Consider the following 24189-nt stretch of genomic DNA (forward strand, 5'->3'; position numbering starts at 1 on the left):
TTTTCTGTTCATAGAGTTGCTGCTATTCTTTTCTTTGTCCTCCAGTTGAGTTCGTAGGTGTTCAGAATGGTTTGATAGCTATCTAGCTGGATTCCTGGGACCAGACGAAATTTAGGTCTCCTACTTCTCCACCATCTTGGACTCTCAAGGGTCTGCAGAGAATCAAATAAGAGAAGGACTGAGTGTCCATTGGAGTCGGTTATTGGAGGTAGTAGAAACCAGATTATAGGGGGTTGGAGATGAAGAGAAGGAGGGAGAGGTCCATAGTTGCAGAGCAATCAGGGAGAAGAATTTGTTTATATTTTTGCCTTTCATTTTTGTTTTGCTTTCTAGGTTGAGGAATACTTACAGAATCTTGTATGGTCAAATTTTTTATTTGGTTGCACTGATTTAGTCTCTTTCTTTCCCTTTTTTTTTTTGTTTGCACTGATTCGGTCTCTAACAGACGTTCTTTTTCCATAGACTACCCTGATTTTTATTTTTAGAGCATTTTATAAGACTTTGCTTTTTTATTTTACTTTTCCATGTAACTTAAATGTACTTTGTTCTTAAGGTTATCCTAAGGCATTTTTAACTCAGTATTTGGAAATTATTCAGTGGACAACTAAGGTGGTGTAAAAGGAAAACACCAGCAATATTACCAATTTTTCCTCATTTTATTTTTCATTCCTACCTATTTGGGGCAGTTTTGTTTTAAGTCCACAAACCCAGTAAGTCTTTCAGAGACTAAACAGGTGCTTCCTGATGCTCAGCAGTGCTTTAAAAAGGGTTTCATGTTACCTGGTAAATTATACAACCATTTATAAATGCTGTGAAGTTTTACAGTTAATTAAGTAGCATTTTGTAATGGATTATCCAGCTTTATTAATTTATTTTTTAAATTGGCACAGTTTGGCACTGTGACAATAATGCACTTAGTGTTCTAAAATTGGTAATGCATCTCCTTAAACATTTATTTCCAAGGGTAGGGTAGGGATAGCCATAGACATAGATGGCAGCCTACCCACTGTGTTGGTAAAGAGCCTCATGGTTTCTGCTTACCTAAAAATAGCATCTCCACTGACACTCTCACTTTTCTAGACCTAAGAGCTGAAGACCTGAGACCTAAGACCTGAAATTTTACTATTAGTGTTTCTTAACAGGTTAATATAAATACATCTGTTTCTAGTTGTTTCAGATAGAGTACAGGCTTATATTTTAAATAATTTGACCAAGATCACACAGCTAGTAGTGGAGCTGGGATTTAATCATGTCAATCTGACTCTGTCCTGTATTCTTTACAAATCTCTGTATTATCTTTAGAGGTAAAAAATAGGAGCCTTTTTTTTTTTTTTTTTTTTTTTTGGCTTCTATCTCCTCAATCTCTCTCTCCTCTCTGGTATTTTTTTCTAGGATCCTTCATCATTTTCTCCCTCCTTTTCATACATTTACAAAATAGAGAAAGAGCATAAAAATAACTGGTTTGATTGTAGAAAAGTTCTCTAAAGAAAAATGGAAATAAAGTACTGTAATTGGTGTCAAAGAGTAAAAGGATTTTTAAATGAGAAATGAAAGCTCCATCAGATTGACTCCACAAGATAGAAACAGCCACTTCTTTACAGGAAAAGATGGCTAAAAAGAAAAGGATAAATATCTAAAAGAAAGTCACAATATGAAGAATTTTTAAATGGTAAAAGAAATTTTAAGAAGAAAGAAGATAGGGTTGAACAAGCAGCAGTATTTATGCTGTATGTCCTATGACAGTAAGACATATGCCCATTCATGAAGCTTTTATGAATGCCAATTTTTCCTTAAGAGTTGTAGGAAGAGGGGTGCCTGGGTGGCTCAGTTGGTTAAGCGACTGCCCTCGGCTCGGGTCATGATCCCAGGGTTCTGGGATCGAGCCCTGCATCGGGCTCCCTGCACGGCGGGAGGCCTGCTTCTCCCTCTCCCACTCCCCCTGCTTGTGTTCCCTCTCTCACTGTCTCTCTCTCTCTGTCAATTAAAAAAATAAATAAAATCTTTAAAAAAAAAAAAAAGTTGTAGGAAGAGAGAGTTTCAGGCCAAGAACACCAGTGTAATATGCTTCTGTGTTTTATTTAAGGTTAATGTTCAAGACATGGTTATCAGCAAGTATAGGACTCTTGAGACCATAAAATGAAAATCCATTTTATTTTTTTATACCTTTTGTACTGTATATAGCCAGACCCTTGGTCTCACATTCATTGTTGACAGTGTTTACTAATTCTGTAACTATTTATTATAATTGCAGATTTATCTAAGTGGATTTCTTCCAAAGCATGATGCAGACCACTCTTTAACAAGTCTTTCAACCCCAGAAAGGAGTTTTATCTTTATAAACAGTCGACCAATACATCAAAAAGACATATTAAAGGTAATCTATTTTAGAAAAAAAAGTATTACTTGGATCAGAAATAAAAACTAGCTCTGTCATTTGTCAGCTTGTTATAAGGACTACTTCCAAGGATTTGCTTTAAAATAAGAAGGAGATAAACAGATACTGTAATATTTATTAAGCATTGTACTAGATGTCTTACATAGGACTTCACAACAATTCTGTGATGAATTATTATCCTTATTTATAGTGAAGAAACTGAAATGTTAGTAACTAAGAAGTTAGTGACTAAGAAGCCCATTATAGCCAGGAAGCAGCAGAGTTTGGATTTGAACCCTGGACTTTGAAAACATCCATGACACTATGATCTTTTAACTGTGAAGCCAGTTGCACTGGGTAGTTGTACTTCTTAATGAATGCTTGTGCTTCATGTAAGTTCAAGGCCTCCAAATGAGTATTTACCATTTAGATACTGCTTTTCCTCATAAATAATTACATCCACTCAGTTTCTCAGCTGACTATACTTTTTTGGCTATATTTAAGGATGGCAGTACTATCTTTACATGGTATTTTTATCTTTTCTTTATTACATATATTTCTAGCTAATCCGACATTATTACAATCTGAAGTGCCTAAAGGAATCTACTCGCTTGTATCCCATTTTCTTTCTGAAAATTGATGTTCCTACAGCTGATGTGGACATAAATTTAACACCAGATAAAAGTCAAGTGTTATTACAGAATAAGGTAAATTTTTGCATAATTTTTTTTATGTTTTTTTACAAACTTATGCAGTCCTAACCATTTTCACATGGGAGAGTTGCTTGTTTATACATATTTTTAAATATTATTTTAAATCTTGCCTATTTATTATTTTCATAATTTTCCCTAACATTTGTTAATTTATATTTTTAGGAATCTGTTTTAATTGCTCTTGAAAATCTGATGACGACTTGTTATGGATCACTACCTAGTACAGATTCTTACGAAAATAATAAAACAGATGTTTCCTCAGCTGACATGGTTGTTAGTAATACAACAGAAACAGATGTGCTTTTTAATAAGATGGAATCATCTGGAAATAATTATCCAAATGTTGATTCTTCAGCCATTCCTTTCCAAAATGATGTGCATAATGATAAATCTGGGAAAAACACTAATTATTGTTTAAATCATCAGGTACATGTTGATGACCATTATGATAATTTTAATAGTGAAAATTCTAACGTTGATAAAAACACTAGAAATACATTTCAACAGATCCCAGTGAATAATTTATCATGTGAGGATGCCCAGAAGGAATGTAGTGAAACTTGTTTTGTAAGTTCTGTTAAGCAGACCCAATCAGAAAATGGCAATAAAAACAGTAGAGATGAGAGTAAGAAAAATGAGGAAGCAGCAGTTCCTGAGAAGTCTTTGGAAATCTGTGCAGATGACTGGAGCAAGGGAAATACACTTAAAAATTCAATGGGAGAAAACATTGAACCTGTGAAAATTTTAGTGCCTCAAGAAAGTTCAGTATGTAAACTCAATAATAATGCTTATCCAAGCCCTGAACAAAAGAATCTCAGTGAAGGTTCCTGTAACAAAAAATCAAATGTAGTAGATAACAAATCTGGACAGCTTACAGCGTATGATTTAATTAGCAATCGGGTAATCAAGAAACCCATGTCAGCAAGCGCCCTTTTTGTTCAAGATCATCGTGCTCAGTTTCTCACAGAAAATCCTAAGACCAATTTGGAGGATACAACAGTACAAATTGAAGAACTGTGGAAGACATTGAGTGAAGAGGAAAAACTGAAGTAAGTTTCCAGAGCTTGCATGTGACCTGATGCTGAGATATTTCCATTCTATATGACTCACTGGGTTAAAAAAAAATTTAAACTTCTTATTTATGGAAAAGTAGAATGGAAAATGCCTTTTGGTTTGGCTAGAGTACCTTTTTTGGCATCACTTTTTTAAATTTAGAGAAGTTTTTTGTTTTATTTTTTGTTTTGTTTTGTTTTTGGTACAAGTCTTAACTACTTTATTATTAAAATTTGAAGTTAAAGGCTTTCCATTCTTTTTAATTTAAAACTATATTTTCTTCTATTTCCTTTTTCTTTTATGTTAAAGAATCTATGACAGGACTTTCTCTTTTTTAAGCTTATGCATTAGAACAATTATAACAGTGGTGGTTTTAAAAAAGATCTTGACTATTCCCTTTTTTAAATTGGTCTCCAAAATATGTAACACAATATGAAAATTACAATATTTTTACAGATTCAATTTAGTGGAGTCAGTACTGTCCCTATTCAGTACAAACTGAAGGCTTCCTTCTAAAATCTTTTATTTGTTGGCAACTTATAAACTGTGGCGGGGTGTTTTGGTAGGTCAATAGGTGGTTTGATCTATCTTTGATGAATATAAGTACTTATTGCCATTTTTAGATTAGATGAACTAAATAAATATTATAAGGCAATATGATGAGTGTTTATAGTTGACTTAGGGCACTTATTACAAATACAAAGTACTGTCTTGAGTGATCTAGCCCACCAGAAAACAAAAGAGTGGAATTATACTTCCAATCATATATTATTATGTAGGGTATCTCAATATTATGTTAAACATCTTGAAGAAAATTTAAACATAACTTACCACTCAGAGTTTTTATTTGGTGACAAATATGGACACTTGACCGATTTTTTTTTTTTTTTTTTTTTACTTTTTCATTCGCTTATTATCTTATAAAGACACTATCAATTTAAAATAATAATGACCACTATTTTTTGTGTGTGTGTAGAATGCAACTTTCCTTTTTTTAAAATTTAAATTCATTTAGCCACCATATAGTACATCATTAGTTTTGGTGTAACATTCAGTGATTCATTAGTTGCATATAACACCCAGTGCTCATCACATCATGTGCCACTATAAACACTGACAGGCAAACCTCCATAAATTAGCTTCTCTCTTTACCTTTTTTTTCTTTTTTTTGGTGGGGACGGTTGTGTTTTTTCTATTTTCAGGCATACACAGAAGTAGACAAAACAGTACTGTGAGCCCATAACCCTGTTTCACGAACCGTCATCTAATGGTCAGTCTCATTTTATCCATACCTCCATGCACTTCACTTCCCCTTTTACTATTATTATTCTGAAGCATATCCTAGGATAATATCCTTTATTTCATAAATATTTTATTATGTATCTGTAAAAATTAAAAATGCTCCTTTTTAAAATATAGCTGTAATATAATCATTATAATTTTTTTATTACTTATGATTTATTCATAATAATAACAACTTACAAGCACAGAAACTAACACTTACAAAGTGCATGTTTAGTGCTGGCACGGTGCTAAGCTCTTAAAATCATTATAATTTTTAAAACAAGATTTCCTTAATATCATCAGATATTCAGTCTTTGAATTTCTAATTACTTAATAAATACCAGTTTTTTTAAAGTTTGTTTATTTGAATCAGGATGCAAATAAGGTTCACACCTTGTGATTGTCTTTAGTTTTATCCAAATGACATAGTCATTTTAAAGATCAGTGCATTTAACTTTTAGTACAGCAAGCCCACAGTAGTGGAATTGCATTGACCAGGGAGGTGATGTATTATCTGAGAAGGAGGGGAAAAAGCATAGATGTTTCCTTTTCCTGGAAGGTAGGGACAGTGTAACAGCTTAAGATAGCTGTTCCCTTACAGCCTCACAATAGCAGGTATTGATCCAGTTGACTTTTGGGGAGTGTCAGCATTGTTTCTTCTTGTGGGCCCCAAGGTATCAGGGTACAGGATTATGGTTAATAGGCCTTGTCTAAAAATTTGTTTATCATCAGGCAGTATTCTAGAATCCAAAATTTTCTCTATCTTATTGCCATAAGGTAGACAGAAGAGGCAGTGTTGGTCAAGACCAGACCTCTGAAACTACACAGGGTTTTAACTCCAGTTTCTTTCTCTGCTAGCTTTTTTGTAAAAATGTGTGAACAGTATCTCCTAGATTGTTTTGAGGATTAAATAAAATATTGTGTGTTATGATGTAAGAAAAATGACTGGCACGTTGTTCATGATCTTACTCAGAGTTTTTAACCTGTGAAAAGAAAATTCCTCTCTTGTGATTGACATATTTTTCACTTGCTTAGTCAAGATTAAATTTAATATGGAGGCCAGAAATAGAAGAAAATATAAGTATTTTGGGATCAGAGAGCTTACTGTATGTCACAAAATGTTGTGTTAGAATCTTCCAGAGCCAGGGGTTTGGGGACCATGATGGCTATGTCCAAAATTATGATCAGTGAGAAAGTGCGGCAAAAATGGTATCACACTCAACAATCACAGTAACTACCACTTTTCTGTAATATTTATCTTGGAATTCTTTCCATGATCCTAAATTCTGCAGGAAATGCTAAGGGATATCAGAGTAGACTCCTCTTCTGTGGATAATGGGTCTTTCCACCTACCCTCCCTTCACTATTTTCTTATTCTTCCTGTTTCTTTCCCTTCTTCCTTCTCTTCCTTCTTGCCCTTCTCTTTCTCTCTTTTTTTTTTAAAGATTTTATTTATTTATTTGACAGAGAGAGGCACAGTGAGAGAGGGAACACAAGCAGAGGGAGTGGGAGAGGGAGAAGCAGGCTTCCTGCAGAGCAGGGAGCCCGATGCAGGGCTCAATCCCAGGACGCTGGGATCATGACCTGAGCCGAAGGCAGATGCTTAACGACTAAACCACCCAGGCGCCCTCTCCTTTTCTTTTCCTTCCTTCCTGCCCTCCTTCTTTCTTCCCCTCCTTTCCTCCCTTTCTACCTGTCTTCAGTTAGGAAATATTTATTAAGGACATTCTGTATACAAGGCCCTACGTACTCTAGCTAATCATTTCAGATATAGTGGTAAGTAAAATATACTTTCTCTACTCATAAATGATGCAGTATAGTGAAGAAGATACAAACAAATAGTAATCATAGAATACAATGAGTTGGTGTTAAAATAAATATAAGGGGTTATGAAAATACTTAGCAGTGGGTTTAATCTCATCTGTGAGACAGGAAATGATTCCCTAAGTAGAAATCATCGGAAGAGCATAGGGAATTTTCTAAATAAAACAGCTAGAAGTAAAATAGTGTTATTGAGGGAATTAAAGATGCTTTCTGTGACAGGAATAGAATATGAGAGAGTATAGTAAAGTAAATTGAGGGAAGGCAGGCCAGATTATGTAAGGTTTGTAAACCATAAAGAATTTGAATAAGCCCTAGGATCAGGGTTTTTCTGCTGAGAGCTTAGGGCAGACTTTGGAGTGGGGGGTACTTCATTTTTTAGTTCTTCTTTTCTGGATATTTTTTCCTTTGCTTTTCTTCTCCTTTCCTCTGGTGGATTAGAAGCCAGATTTAGGTCTGTGCCTGCCCACTGGGATTTCAGTCAATTGATGTTAACTTGAACTTTTCATTTGCAGTACTGTAAACATACACTTCTACTTAAAATTAGAATAATATTGTAATTGGGGTATTGAAAATGGTAAATAAATTTTATAATTACATGTAATCTTTGGTCACAAAAACATTTGAATTGATTACTGGTCAAATCAAAATTAATATTTTCCATTCAGGTTACTGAATCCCTTAATGACATTAAGTCAAAGGTAGCAGCTGTTTTTACTTAACATTTGCTTAATATTCCTTTGGACATAGCTTTTTATATTTCCCAAGGAACTAATTAAATTGACTTATTGAGTAAATCACAAGATTAGTACCATATGTGATAATTTGCACATTATAATTAATTACAAATGTGACCTTCATCTTGAACTCATTTTTCACCATAAGGGAAAAATCTTGAATTGGAATGTCCCAGAGCTAAAAATATTTACTTATAGTATGTATTAAAAGTAAACTTTTGAAAATTAACTGTTTTATGTAGCTAATCCAGAACTTCAGATTCTAAATAGAAATGGGAGAAAATCATGTGTACAAGATTATGAATATAGTCTGGTAAGTAACCAGAGAGGCATTTTTCATCTAGTTTACAGTGAAACAAGGTCTTTTTTACATTCTTACCCAGCTAACATTTCTGTATTTAACAAACATGTACTGAGTACAAACTACACAACATACTATGGTCTCTTGTCTCTTACTCTCAATTTTAAAATTTAATACAGTTCGCCCAAGAATGTCATTCCTAACACCTATCTGTATAAATTTCTCCTTAAAATTGTTTCATGTATATTACCTACAATAGAATTTAACCAGTTTCTTAAGAGTTACTTAAGATTAGAAATAGTGTTAATTCTCCAGTCTCAAATTTAAAACTGCATTTAAAAATTTTTTTAGTAAAGTTGCTTAAATAATTACCGGCCTTTAGTCAGTCATGTGCCCCATTCATTGTAAGATGTGTTTCTTGATATAAAATGATAGCAAACATTTATAATTATTTACTGTGGTGCCAAGCATTATTCTAAGTACTTGAAACATTTTAACTCATTTTATTTTTCAAAACTATGAAGTAAATGTAGATTATCTGTATATTACAAATGATTATCCTGAGGCTCAGAAAAATTAAATAATTTGTGTAGATTTGCAGAATTACTAAGTGGCAGCACCAGACCAGTCAGTCGCCAGGGTCTGTGCTCTTAACCACTACACTTTACTGAACACCTGAGAGTGGTTTTCAGTTTGGGGTATGCTTTAGAATCATCCATGGAGCCTTTCAGAAACTGTTGTTCAACCTCAATCTCGGTGTGGAGAATTTGAAAATCTGAGGGTGGGATTCAGGCATCTCAATTTTGTAGAAAAGGTTGCTATAACCACTATGCTAGACTGTCTTTGATTGGCTGTAGAAGTTTCATTAACCCAAAAGAAAAGATGTCTTGAGTTTTTACCCAGTATAATTTTAAAGTGTCCATTATCTTGTACCTTTGAAACTGAATTAAATTAAATGGTTTGGATGTATTGAGTTTATTTGAATTTATTTTTTCACTGATGACTGTTTAGTGAGAAATAAATAACAACTGAAAAAATTAATATTTAGCTATGAATCCATTACAAATTTAATCATAAAATTTTTATTTTGCCTGCTATCATTAGAGTGACTTTAAGTTTACTAGTATCTAAATAGTAAATGGAGTATTGTGTACAGATTTTCTTTTGTAGTGCTCAGGAAATTGTTTATTCCATGTTGATGTTACAGTAGATGTGTAAGGAGTTCTTCAGATGTAGAATTAACTGTTTTATTTAGTTATTTATAAGGTTTTTTTCTTTTTTCTTTTTTTAGTGTTTGTGTCTTCAGTGCTTCCATAAATGGTTTTTAAAATTGGGTAAAATGTAGCATTGTGAAATACACAGATCTTAACTGTATATATAGTTCAGTGCATTTCTATATGTGTACACCCATGTAACCACTGCCTCAGACAAAATACAGAATACTTTAATCACACCAGAAGGTTCACTTATGCTACTTATCAGCCAATTTCCATACACAGCCACTGTTTTGACTTCCATCACACTACTTTGGTTTTGCTGGTACTTAAACTTCATTTATATAAAATCATACAACATGTACTCTTTTTTTTTAAGATTTTATCTACTTATTTGAGAGAGTGAGAGAGAGAGAGAGCACATAAGCGGGGGGAGGGGCAGGGGGAGAGGAACAAGCAGACTGCCCCTTGAGCAGGGAGCCTGATGCGAGACTTGATCCCAGGACTCTGAGATCATGATCTGAGCCAAAGGTAGATGCCTAACTGACTGAGCCACCCAGGTGACCCAACATGTACTCTTATTTTATTATATTTTATTTTATTTTATTTATTTATTTGAGAGAGAAAGAGAGCAAGTGAGAGAGAGCACAAGCAGAGTGAAGGGCAGAGGGAGAAGCAGACTCCCCACTGAGTGGGGAGACTGATATGGGACTCCATCGCAGGACTCCAGGATTATGACCTGAGTCAAAGGCAGACGCTTAACCGACTGAGCCACCCAGGTGCCCTCAACATGTGCCCTTTTATGTCTAACTTCTTCTCAACAAAATATGTTGTGATTTACATCCATGTTTGTTGAATATCTTTGCATAGTTCATTCTTTGAAATTGATAAGTAATACTCAATTGTATAAATATACTGCAATTTGTTTATTCAGTCTCCAGTTGGATTGTTTCCAGTTTGGAGCTATTATGAATAAAGATGAGTTGTTTAGTTTCTAAATATTTGGGGGTATTTCTAAATATCTTATCGACTTCTAATTTATTCTGTCATGGAGAGGGAAAATACTATGTCAGATTTCATGCTTTTGAAATTTACTGAGAATTAAGCCCAACATATGATCTATCTTCATGAATGTTCCAAGTATATAACACCTAGAAGGAATCTGAATTCTGCAGCTGTTAGATGGAGTATTCTAAATGTCAATTTAATCGAGGTAGATTCCTAAAATCTTCTATAGCTTTACTGTTCTTTATGTTTTGATCTAGTTCTTCCAGTTACTGAGAGACGGGTATTAAAGTCTCCCAGCTATGATTCTGGATTTATTTCTACTTTAGATCTGTAAGTTTTGATTCATGTAATTTGTACCTTCGTTATTAGATACATACACATTTGTGAATGGTATGCCTTCCTGATGTTAGCCCCTTTTGTCATTATGATTTTTCCCTCATTATCTGTTGTGTAATTTCTTGTTTTGAAACTGATAATTATTTCATCTTCTATTACAATAGCTATTCTTTTTTATGCTTATCCATTTGCATATTGTGTCTTTTCTTTTACTTTCAAACTACTATTTGTGTCTAAAGTATAACTCTTGTAGACATATATAGTTGGATTTTGCTTTTTATTTTTTTTATTTTTTAAGATTTTATTTATTTATTTGTCAAAGAGCAAGCGCACAAGCAGGGGGAGCAGCAGGCAGAGGGAGAAGCAGGTTCCCCGCTGAGCAGGGAACCCGATGCAGGACTTGATCCCAGGACTCTGGGACCATGACCTGAGGGGAAGGCAGACGCTTAACTGACTGAGTCACCCAGGCGCCCTAGATTTTGCTTTTTTTAAAGTCACTCTGACAATTTCTGCCTTTTAGTTGGAATATTTAGTCCATGTAATGTAATAACTGATACAGTTAGGTTTAGGTCTACCATTTTCTTGTTTCATCTTTTGTTTTGTTCCTCAGTTCCTCCTTTTTGTGGGAGACAGGCAGCCTTCTTTAGCATTAAAAGAATATAATTTAATGTTTAATTTTAATTCTATTGGCTTTGCATTATTTTTTGCTTTGGGGAACATATACATCCTTAATTTATCATAATCTGTTTATAGTTAATAGGGTTCCAGACACACAATATAAGAACTTTGCAAGTATAATTTCACTTACTACCCTTGTCCTTTGTGCAGTTGGTGTCATATATTTTATATCTACATACAATATAAAACTCACTTTAAAATGCTTTATTTATTTTTGTTTGGAGTTTTTATTTAAATTCCAGTTAGTTAACCTATAGTGTAATATTAGTTACAGGAGTAGAATTTAGTGATTCATCACTTACATACAACACCCAGTGCTTATCACAGCAAGTGCCCTCCTTAATACCCATCACCCACTTAGCCCATCCCCCCACCCACCTCCCTTCCAGCAACCCTCAGTTCTATTAACGAAGCTCTTATAAGGGGCGCCTGGGTAGCTCAGATGGTTAAGCATCTGCCTTCGGCTCAGGTCATGAGCCTGGGGTCCTGGGATCAAGTCCCTCATCGGGCTCTGTGCACTTTGGGGAGCCTGCTTGTCCCTCTGCCTCTCTCTCTTTCTCTGTCTTTCATGAATAAATAAATAAAATCTTTAAAAAAAAAAAAAAGAAGAAGCTCTTATGATTTGCCTTCTTTTTTTTTTCTCCTATGTTCATTTGTTTTGTTTCTTAAATTCCACATGAGTGAAATCATATGGTCAAAATGCTATTTTTTAAAAATTTAAAGTTATCTTTCAAAGAAATGAGAGGTTTTTTTTTTTTTAAGATCCTTTTTTGCTATTTACCTACATAGTTAGCATTTTTGGTGCTCATCATTTTTTTCCTAGAGATCACAGTTCTATCTGGTGTCAACTCTTAATAGTGCAGTTATGCTGGCAACAAGATTCTAGGATTTCTTTTATCCAAGAATGTCTATATCATCTTCATTTTTGAAGGACATTTTTGCTTTGTATCATTGAATTCTGGATTCTGTTGGCCCTTAAAAGATGTTACTTACTGTCATCTGGCTCTACATTGCTTCTGATGAGAAGTTATATCCATCATTTGTGGTATTCTTTTTTTGTAATGTCTTTTTTTTTTCCCTCTCACTGTTTTCAAGGATTTTGTTTGTCTTTGTTTCTCAGCAGTTTGATTCTAATATACCTAGCCGTGGATTTCTTTGTATTTCTCCTGCTTGGGGTTCACTGACCTTCTTGGATCTATAAAATGTTTCATTTATCCAAATTGCCTAATTGTCATCCATAATTTTTTTCAAATGTTCTTTTTTTTCTCTCTTCACTTTCATATTTTTTATCTGGGACTCCAATTACATATATGTTGGGTGGCTTGTTGTGCCATAGGCCACAGGGATTTTTTTTAATCTTCATTTTTCTCTCTTTTGTTCAGATTGGATAATTACTGCTCTGTCTTCAAGTTTGTTGACCCTTTCTTTTGCCATCTCTGATCTGCTGTTAAGCCTACCCAGGGAATTTTTCATTTCAGATACTGTATACATTTTAGCTCTAGAATTTCCCTTTGGTTCTTTTTTATAATTTCCCTTCTCTGTTTAGATTCCTCTTCTATTCTCTCATTAGGATCATCTTTTCCTTTAAGTCCTTAAATATTCATGGAAACCTATTTAAAAAATAACTTTTTTTTCCCTCCAAATTCCAACATCTGAGTCATGTTGAGGTTGGTTTTTACTGGCCACTTTTTCTCTTGATCATGACTCATATTTTCCCATTTTATTGTTTGAATGATAACTTTTGATTATTTAGTGGACAATGTGGGTGATATGTTAAAGAAACTCTAGATTCTATTGTCTTCTTCTGAAAAGTGTTGGTGTTTGTTCTGCAACTATTTAAGTTACTGACAGTTCACACTGAGCTTGGAAGCCTGTTTTATACTTCCTTAGAGACTGTTTAAATTTTGCTCTTAATCCTAGGGCAGCTTCCTTAGTTCTAGGACATAGTTTTTCCCTTACCTTAGGATGTAGCCCTCATCCAGTTTTAATTTAAAGCCCAAAGTGTTTATTAAGCCATCTAATTATATAGAATTCAAACTCCAAATTCCATTTACTCTGAAGTAGGTAGTCACTAAAATCTCTGTTTAGCTCATTTAACATTCTAGCAGTTGTTTTCCTCTAGGCTTCCACATATGGAATTTTCTGGGATTTTCTCCTTCAATTTCCAGTTGTGGAAGCAAGGAACTCTGTTCTGGTTATTCAAGCTAGTAAGAGTGCAACTTATATAATGTAATATTATGTGAAATAAAAATAATAAAAATTATTTTAAAAAATTTTTAAAAAGAGTGTAGCTTATTGCTTGATTTTTTGCCACTCCCTTTAATGCTGGTAACTGCCCTTTGGGTAAAAGCTATATAAATATGGATCTCTTTTTCGAATGTTGAATCATTCCAATATCTGCCTGTTTTTGGTTGCTCTTCCATGTCCATTTTAAATAGTTTATTTCTGTATTTTCTTTAGAGTTATAGTTATATATGGGAGGGTTAGTCCAATACAAGCTCCTTCATCATTATCAGACTTAGAACACCAGCTCTTTGGTTTTTATAAAATTTACTTTAGATGGCTAATACATTTCTGATTATGACCTCATTAGTTCTATTTTATCTTTATTCCCAGATATGAAGAGAAGGCTACTAAAGATTTGGAACGATACAATAGGCAAATCAAGAGAGCCATTGAAAAGGAGCCACAAATATCATTTAAGGATGGCAGAAAAAAGATAAAGCCCACCAGTGCATGGAATTTGGCACAGAAGCACAAATTGAAAACTTCATTATCTAATCAGCCAAAAGTTGATGAGCTCTTTCAATCCCAAATTGAAAAAAAGAACCAAAACATTAAAATAGTTCAGATCCCCTTTTCTATGGAAAACTTAAAAAAAAATTTTGAGAAACATAAAATTGACTTAGAAGAGAAGGAGGAACTTTGCTTGCTTCACAATCTCAAGTTTCCTGATGCATGGCTAATTACATCCAAAACAGAGATAATGTTATTAAATCCTTACAGAGTGGAAGAAGCCCTGCTATTTAAAAGACTTATTGAGAATCATAAACTTCCTGCAGAGCCACTGGAAAAGCCCATTATATTAACAGAGAAGTATGGTGAAATAATATAATTCTTTTTTTAACTCTCAAAACATTTATCAATCCATACTAGATTAGAAACTGAAAGTAAAAAGTTAGAAGTGTTTTCTGGTAGGGAAAAGTTTATTTAAAGAAATCTTTTTTAAAACTTGATTTTCTAATCTTTAATGGAATTGTTTTTAAAGAAGTATTTAGAGTATTCTAGATAGTTTACTTCTAAAGTTAGTAAATATCAACTTCAATTCTCCTGTACACTAGTGACTTGCCTAGGATAATTTTGAAGTTAGGTTGTCATGACTCTCTGTCATTTTACACTCTTTAACATTTCAAACATACACCAAATAGAATTATATAATGAATGCCTTTATCAACAATTATCAAGATTTTGCCACATTTATTTTTCCTTTCAAATATATATATGTATATTATGCATATATATACACACACACATATTTTCTTTTTATTTCCTAAAGTTTTTTTAAATTTTTTTATTATGTTAATTACCATACATTACATCATTAGTTTTTGATGTAGTGTTCCATGATTCGTTGTTTGTGTATAACACCCAGTGCTCCATGCAGAACATGTCCTCTTTAATACCCATCGCCTGTTTTTTTAGACAATTTTTAGACAATTCCCACCCAAACATATTTCGATTTGTCTCTCTTAAAAATGACTTACCTAAGCACAACGACTTTTTCCTATCTTTCACAATATTAATTCCTTGGAAGTATTCCTCATTTTCTCAAAATAACTTTTTTATAGTTTTTAAATTATTAAGTTTAACTTGTATCTAAACAAGATCCAGCTATTACATTTTGTCTGTCTCTTAAATCTCTTCTAAATATCACAACATTAACTTGTTGATACTAAGTCACTTGTTGGAATATCTTGTTGTCTCAGATTGTCCCTTTGCTTCCTCATGGTAGTGTTCAACTTGTTTTTTCCTCTCCCATGTTTAAATGGAAGTTAGCTCAGGAGGATTGAATAGATTTAGATTCTACTTTCTGGTATGACTATTTAATAGGTTGTGATATGTGCTTCATATTTCATCACATCAAAAGGTACTTATTACTACTGGCTTCAGCCGCGGACAGCCTGCTCTCATACCTTAAAATTCCCTGTCAACCTTTCCGTCTAATGGTTTCATCCATTGATGATTGTTGCCTGAACTGATTTTATTATAGATTGCAAAATGGGCTGTTTCCCTTTAATATCCTACATGAGCAAATTGTTTTGTGTAAAAATGAATAGCTAACAGCTAGCCTATTAACATTTCCCTTTTTTATATTTGATATTTCTTTTCTTGGTCTGACAGGAGAGAATCATATGTCTGAAAAGGAGATAAAAACCTGAAATTAGAAAGATAATTGAGGGTTTGTTCTCTAGGACACTTCACTAGATAACTCTGTTTCAGAACTCCCAAGAATAAATAAAAAATCTTTAATACAATTGTGCTAAAGCCCTGCTACCAAATTATGATTAGGATTGCTTTCAATCTGTAGATCATATTGGGGAGAATTGCCATCTTAACAATACTGCATCTTCCAGTCCATGAACAATGGTCTCCATTGATTTAAGTCTTCTTTAAGAAGTTTCTCTCAGCAGCATTTTGTAGTTTTCAGTATAAAGGTATTTTTTTTTGAAAAATTGTTCCTAAGTGTTTTGTTTTTTGATGCTAATATAAATGGGGTTATTTTTTGAATTTCATCTTCTAATTATCTGCTCTTGATACATATAAAAATACAATATAATTCTATATTTAAAAAGAAAAAAAAGCCCTGCTACCAGAAGGGAAAAAAATGCCAGGACACAGGAAAACATTTGTCAGAGCTGTCTTTTTAATTAAGGCAACAGTAATCACATTCACCTAAATCCAGCATCTTTCATAGTATTCTCTTAAGATTGGTTTAGCAAACTATCAAAGAATTAGAAAAAGAATTAATACAGATTTTTGCTGTATTAAATAGTTCAAAAATCTGATAGTACTTTTTCTTTCTTCCCTTAAAAAGAGCTAGGGTGTATCTGAAATTTTAAATATGATTACTTTTCTAAATGGTATTTGTGAACTTTCATTTATATCTTAAAAATCATTTTGTACTTTTACAAATTAAACATTTTAAAAGATGTTTTCCTTTGTGATATTCTGTTATTCAGAAACAAATACATTAAAAACTATTATTTGGGGCCCATATTAGCTTGAAAATAAATCTTTCTTATTTGAACATGGACAACAACAAAGCTGAATTCAAAATTGTTTTCACCCTTCTTTTGAAATGTGACATGCCCATCACAATTAATATAAGTTTTTCTGAAAGAGCGTAATTATTGGTTGGGCTCAGTTTTCTCACTATGGTTCTAATGTAGTTTATCTCTCAATGGAGTAATTTAGATCTCTATAAAATACAAAGTAAGAGCTCAGTAATAACAAAAATGGCTAATGTTTGTTGAGGACTTACCATATGATAGGAACTTTACTAAGCCCTTTGATCTTCACAACAACCTTATGATAAAATAATAATAATATAACAATGGCATTATTTATAAATAAAGTTTTCATTTGTATTATATAGAGAGAGCACAGTTTTTGATTGCACATTTAGTTTGTAATGTTCTAAAAGAAACTTTCTTTTATGTCCATTCTTATTTCTGTATACTATATATAGTAGGTCTTCTAAAAGATATTAACAGAGATGTAAAAAAAGTAAAGTTTCTCACAGGGCTACTTACATCTTTGTATTTTGGTTACGGATCATTTTAAGGGGCCCTTGCATTAACTTTTTTCCATAAATCCTTTTATTTCATTTTACATATTTAATAAGTTAAAGGACCATAATTTCTTTTTCAGTCTTTTTAATGGATCTCATTATTTAGAGATTTTATGTAAAATGACCACAGATGATCAGAGATATAGTGGATCAACTTACCTGTCTGATCCTCGTCTCACAGCAAATGGTTTCAAGATAAAATGGATACCAGGTATGATTATATGGTTTACTATTTTCTGACTTAGAAAAAATAAGTCTTGTTCCAGAAGTTTCATTTGGGTTTCATAATGTATATATCAGGGTATATTTTTGCCTCACCAAAAGTACCATGTCAGCTATGTAAAAACAATCATATTTCAAAAAGGTCATTCATACCTTCTACCTCAGTCTTGGATATTTAGATTTGGAGTAGCCTCAATGTTTTCTCATTATAACAACTAATATCGAATAATTATAATGTACAGGACACTATTCTAAATAGTAAATGTATTAATTTATTTAATCTTCCTAATAGCCCTATGAAGTAGGTTCTGTTACTGTCTCCATTTTATAGATGGAAAAGTCAAGGCACAGGGAAGTTTGCTTAAGGGTGCCAGTTAGTAGTAGAACCAGGATTTGAACCCAAGCACTTTTACAGTCTAGCTTTTAACTAACTTGTTACATTGCTTCCTACAAAACTTGAGATATTTACTTCATAAAGTAGTTGTGAGCACTAGAGAGTTACTTAGGGAAATCAGTTAGCATAGTACTTGCCAATGGTAGGTGTTCGAATATTCTCTTTTCTTCCCATCTTCAGTACCCTTTTCAGTCATTTCTTTTAGCCATTTAGTCCTCCTAGAAATCTTCCTTGAGACCCCTAGCATCTTCTTAATTTATTTGAAATGTGAAGCAAGGGGTGTGTATAGGTATGTAATAAGGTATTTTTTTCTTAATCTGTTTTTCTAATTAACTATGTGGTATTGCTGGCAGGTGCCATTTTTTTCATGAAAAATGTTATTATCACAGCAATTTTTTTTAAGGTTAAGGTAACTACTTCCCTGTCTTTTCCAAGAACATGTTTATTTTTTAGTTACCTTATCAATAAGTTTCTGTCTGACAAACGCTTTTAGCTCTTAGTTTGTGGATAGTGTTTTTTAAGTCCTGTTGAATGCCAGGTTCTTTGCAAGGCACCAACAATATAAAAATGAGTAAGAGTCATCTGCAAACTGACTTGATTTTGATTGGAATTAATTTTTCTTAGATTGTGATCAGCATTATTTATCTTAGCAATAACAGATCAAATTAAAAACTCTCATGTTTTCTTCTTTTTTAAGCCTTTTTTTCCTGCATTAATTTTTATATTATGTTTTCTTAAAGACCATGTCTCCTCTTCGTGAGTTTGTTGTCTTGGACTAACTTTGGATGAGCAGTTTTCCAGTTGTCACAAAACATCTTTGAATGATAAGGACATTTAAAAGAGAGGAGGAACACATCTGACTTTGAGGGAAAAGTTTCTGAATGTGATCCTGAGAATTTTGCTTGTTCATGGGAATAGTTTTTTGTTCTACATCAATAAGAATTCTGTATTTTAAGAAGTGAAAACTTGTCAAACCACTTACTCATTTGAAGTATTTTCCCTGAAAATTGGGAAGCATTTCATAGAATCTTAGGAGAATTCTTGAAAGTTTATTGTTACATGGTTCCAAATGTCTGTAAGTTTCCCATATCAGAATTTTGCAAACACGATGATTAAAGTATTCCTCAATTTCTTCATCTGTTGCCAAATACTTTACCCATATCCATAAGTAGTTCTGTGAAATGTTTATGATTTTCCAAGGCAAATGTAGTCACTATTAGACTTTTCCATCTAATTGTTCTATAAAAGGTAAAGAACTAGCAATAGTGAAAAGTCTCTGGGCTAATATTTTTGTAATTTCCTTATCTATATATGTAAAAAGATGTGAACTATAATATTCTACTTCTTCCTCTTTGCCTATGTAAATCCTGTTTCAAGTCCCATTTAAGTTCCCCTGGTTGCTCAAATTCTCATTTTGTCTCCCTTGACCAAACTCTGTGTTTTATTCCTTAATGCCTGATTATAGATCTTCTCTTACTCTCCAGTTGTTTCCAGGGATGCCTGGTCTGTTTAGTGTACCACCATTGCATCTTATCCAGATCAAGGAAGTGATCTGTAACTGGAAACAGATTAGGGATAGGATCACTGACATCTCAGGATCTGAAACTCTTCAGGCCAAATCACTCCTTTTTTTTTTATTCATCTGTTGATAACTACCACTTACCCAACATTGAACTGTCTCATTTTCTTAATTCTGGGTAACATGGTGGACTTAAATATTAAGAACACTGTTACACAGAGCCAAAGAAGTCAAATATCTGCTATTTTGCAACATCTTAAAATGCATTCCAAAGCCAAATTTGATCCTTTGGAATTTATGCTGTTACGGGTATTTTACCCCATTATATATCTAATCATGTAGGTGGTTTTTAGTTTTATTTTAGTCACTAAATTATTTAAAGTAGTTTAATAAATGTCAGTTTTAAATATTGTTTTACTAAAATATTTTGAGTCAACATTACTGAGTAAACAGTATTTCATTCTCAAATTAGTAATATATTAAGTTACTATAGTGGTAATCATTTTGCAGTATATAAGTGTGTCAAATCAATACGATGTACACCATAAACTTAGTGTTTATCAATTATATCTCAATAAAACTGGAAAAAATAAATTACTATGTGAGTATTTTTATAATTTGTAAGTTAAAATAATCATAGAAATAATTCAGGCCTTTAAGTTAGTACTAAACTAGTAGAATAGAATTTGAACAGCAGCAGTTGTTAAAACACTTAAACCAGTTTTATTTTAATAAATATCATGGGACTCCATTTTCTCTCCAAAGTAAGAAATGTTCTAAACAAATGTAGGGAACAGAAGTGCAATAACTAAGATTAAATTAAGTGATATAAAGCACATGTGGTGTCTATGAGCACTTATGACTTAATGTGAAATCCTATGGGAAATTATTATTTGTTTTCCAAATAAGGAACAAAACTTTATCCTGACTATATTAAATTCTAAGGAAGGTTCACTAAATGTTTTAACAGTGATTTTGTTTTTAATAGACATTTTCTGGAATATAATTTAAACAAAACTATCTCCATGTGGTTTTATTTTTCTTTTAGGTGTTTCCATTGCCGAAGACTACTTGGAAATAGAAGAAATGGCTAATTGTCTCCCATTCTATGGAGTGATGGACTTAAAAGAAATTCTTAATTCTATATTAAACAAAAATGCAAAGGAAGTTTATGAGTGTAGACCTCGCAAAGTGATAAGTTATTTAGAGGTATGCATTAGATTATGTAGGTTGGTTAGGTTTTAACATACTTAACTATTTCTTAATAAAAAAGTAAATTTTTAAAATATTAAAGTTTCTATAAGGTTTATTATCTGTTTCAAAGAAGAAATACTACTAAAAAAAAGAAAATTCCATTAAAAATTTCATATCATAGATTGGTTGTAGTAAACTCTATAATGGATCCTTACTCTAACATTATTTCTTGAGTGCATATTGAGGAAGAGCCTTAATGCATGAGACCCTTTATAGTGAAGTTCTTTCTGATTTTTAAGAAGGGGTTCAAAATTTCTCTTGTTATACCAAATACCTGTCTATAAAGAACTACGATGGGATTTCAATCCCTGATGTCTTCAAGAGCAAAAAGGGAAGGAAAGTGAAAGATGTATTATTGAAAAAAAGGAAATTTCAGTTACCTAGGAATATCTACCACAAATGAGAAATGTAACAGTGGGTTAAAAAATAAGTTCTGAAGTAATAGGGGATGGAGGAAGATTATAAGGTTTTAGATGTCCCAAGTATAGGATAGTGGTTGGAAAACAATAGTGAATGTCTCTATGTTTGAAGTTCTATCCCTCAAGTTTGGTATTATTTCAAAAACAAACCAAACGTAAATAATATTTTTCTCCCTTTAAAAAAAATGGGCCACTTTTGTTTAGACTATAATAATGATGTACCCACTGTATTCTGAGGGTCAGGCTTCAGGAAAGTCCACTTTTTACCCTTTCCGAAGATTGTATTCAGTAGCATTCTGTAAGTCCTTCAAGAGCTTTGACTTGTGGAACTTCCTAGCCTATTGTGTGAGCAGTTTAGCACTGATAGTTCTTTTTTTCTTTTTTAATATTTTATTGTAATGTTAATCACCATACATTACATCATTTGTTTTTGATGTAGTGTTCCATGATTCATTGTTTGTGTATAACACCCAGTGCTCCATGCAGAATGTGCCCTCTTTAATACCCATCACCAGGCTAACCCATCCTCCCACCCCCTCCCCTCTAGAACCCTCAGTTTGTTTTTCAGAGTCCATCATCTCTCATGGTTCATCTCCCCCTCTGATTTAACACTGATAGTTTCTAATGACTTCAAAAGGAATCTTCTTGTGGAAGAGGTATTATAAACTTAAATGAAGGTTGAAGGAGTTGAGGTAGTGTTTTGTGTATTGAAAAGCCATGTAGGAAAAAATATGATTTCAAAAATAAAAAGAGTGGTTGGGATTACATATAAATATTTTTACTAATATTATATCTCTCATTACATTAAGTCAGTTGTGGATTGATTGTTATGGAAGAGAGTTTAGGGAAAAAAGAACCTCTGTAAGATCTACAGGAATACTTGCATTTAAGGTCAAGCTGAATAAGATGAATCAGAAATAAAGATAGGAGAGTAAAAGAAAAACCAGTAGAGGGGTAGATATAAAGGTCAAGGGAGGAAAGAAATTTAAAAATGAGAAAGTAGTATCAGATTCTTTTATAGAGTAATAGTTGCTTGAAGACCATCTGGTATGGCTGCTAGATGGCAATGGTAATAGAAAAGTAGTCCAGATGGAAGACTTACCAATGGCTAAAGAGTGGGGAAGTTAGTGAAAAAGTGTAGGCAGCAAGTCATATGGTGGTAAAAAGAAGAAGAGAGATTAGCTTGTCTATGTTGTTGGTGGAAAAGACTGACATAAAAGATTGGAGAGCAGATGTTCCAAAAGAGGCAAGAAGGAAGATGGAACAACGATAGAAGTTTTAGAAAGGAGAAACTTCTCTCAGTCAAGAGCAGAAGAGAGGGAAAGTGGAAGTAAAACTATTTGGAGGTAAACTTGAGAGAAGTCATGTATGATACATGTGATGAAGGTGTAGAAGTTATCTACTGCGAGTGAGGAGGCTGGGGAGGCATTGGGGATTTTTGAGTATAGTAGAAAAGATCTGAAAATAAGAGCTGTAGGTACTGTAAGAGAAGATTGATTAGAGAAGACTAAGATGTTCAAATGGCATTGAGCACTCATAAGAGCTGACATTGATATTGGATCCAGCCAGGATAGTTTGGTGATTTTCCAACAGTACATGGTACAGTTTATCCAAGTATAAGGATTACAAGATGAATATGGTAGAACAAGAACATTTGAACCTGTAATGTATATGAGAAACTGTTAGGTCCTAGAGGAATATAAAGTTGAATTATGTTCTAGTAGGAATCAAAAAGGAATACAGGAAGCTAGAAATAGTATCCTTAATGTCTAACTGTCTGTGCCTTAAATAGGGAAAGATGACAAGAAGGGGGCTGAGGAGATCAAAGGTCAAAGTGAAGACAAGAATAGGTTTAGTTGGAAAGGAGGAGGATGGTTGGAAAGATAATGGGAGAGGGTATGTAGTTAGAATAATATTAGGCTCAAGCTCTTTGAAGTACAATTTTTTTAAAATAAATCTTCAAAGAAACCAGTTTGCTAATACCATTTACCCCTAAATGCTCAGTTTTTCCTATCAGAAAACAGCATCACCATACCAAAAATGTGGACATTATCCTTGATTCTGTATCCTTCATAACCAGTTCATCAACAGGTTTTGACTCTACCTCCCATTCATGTCAGGACTTTTTTTTTTTTTTTTTTTTTCTTAAGAGAGGGAGAGGGGGGTGTGAGGAGAGGAAGAAGGAGAGAGAAAATCCCAAGCAGGCTCGATGCCCATTGTGGAGCCCATCAAGGGGCTCGATCCCATGACCTTGAGATCATGACCTGCGTTGAAATCAAAAGTTGGACGCCTAACTGGCTGAGCCACCCAGATGCCCCAAAATTTTCTTTGTCTTTTTATCTGTTTTGTTTCTCTACACTAGAATATAAATTTCACATGAGCAAGGATGTTTGTCTTACTCTCTACTGTGTGTAAAACCTACAATAGTGACTAACACATAATTTGTGTTTAATATGTGAGTGAATGAATAATAAGAATATAATCTATTTTCTGTCTTCTTTCTTGCCAGGAATAAAATGTTTTCTGCTTCAGGGTGTATCATGGTAAAACATAAGGCTTTCTCTTCACAGGGAGAAGCAGTGCGTCTATCTAGACAGTTGCCCATGTACTTATCCAAAGAGGACGTCCAAGACATTATCTACAGAATGAAGGACCAATTTGGAAATGAAATTAAAGGGTGTGTTCATGGTCGCCCATTTTTTCATCATTTAACCTATCTTCCAGAAACTACCTGATTAAATATGTTTAAGAAAATTTGTTACTATTGAAATTGATTTGGTAATAAAATAATATGAGTCAGTTTTTAAACCATCTTTGTACTATCATGTGTTATTTTATAAGTGAAGCTTCACTGATTTCTATATATAAAAAAATTTCAAAAACTTAAACTAACAACTATTCAATTTATTCTCAAGAACCAGCCTTCATAATAATTAATTGGTTGTAAACTCCAAACTGAAAATACCTAGTATTCTTGGGTGGTTGATTTACTAAGGGCTGTGGGTTGAATT

At 33.2% G+C, this 24189-nt stretch overlaps 1 protein-coding gene across 7 annotated transcripts in view; it reads left to right on the top strand.

Annotated features, from left to right (window-relative positions):
- Nucleotides 1-23989, top strand: part of PMS1 (PMS1 homolog 1, mismatch repair system component) — an 88766-nt gene extending 64777 nt beyond the window's left edge. For 4 of the 7 annotated variants that reach the window (XM_064586815.1, XM_045868354.2, XM_045868352.2 and 1 more), the window contains 7 exons: nt 2252-2374; nt 2938-3081; nt 3250-4136; nt 14136-14615; nt 17451-17581; nt 20554-20714; nt 23749-23989. In XM_064586815.1, coding sequence (XP_064442885.1) covers nt 2252-2374; nt 2938-3081; nt 3250-4136; nt 14136-14615; nt 17451-17581; nt 20554-20714; nt 23749-23913 — 2091 coding nt within the window. In that variant the 3' untranslated portion in view covers nt 23914-23989. Of the gene's footprint in view, nt 1-2251; nt 2375-2937; nt 3082-3249; nt 4137-14135; nt 14616-17450; nt 17582-20553; nt 20715-23687 lie in introns of all 7 variants that reach the window. The other 3 variants (XM_064586817.1, XM_045868356.2, XM_064586816.1) reach the window with 2 other exon arrangements.
- The last annotated feature ends 200 nt before the right edge of the window (nt 23990-24189 follow it).

The sequence above is a fragment of the Mirounga angustirostris genome, unplaced genomic scaffold (genome assembly GCF_029215605.1).
Source record: "Mirounga angustirostris isolate CCGP_5_RB_7025 unplaced genomic scaffold, mMirAng1.0.hap1 SCAF_3, whole genome shotgun sequence".
NCBI classification, from domain to species: Eukaryota; Metazoa; Chordata; class Mammalia; order Carnivora; family Phocidae; genus Mirounga; species Mirounga angustirostris.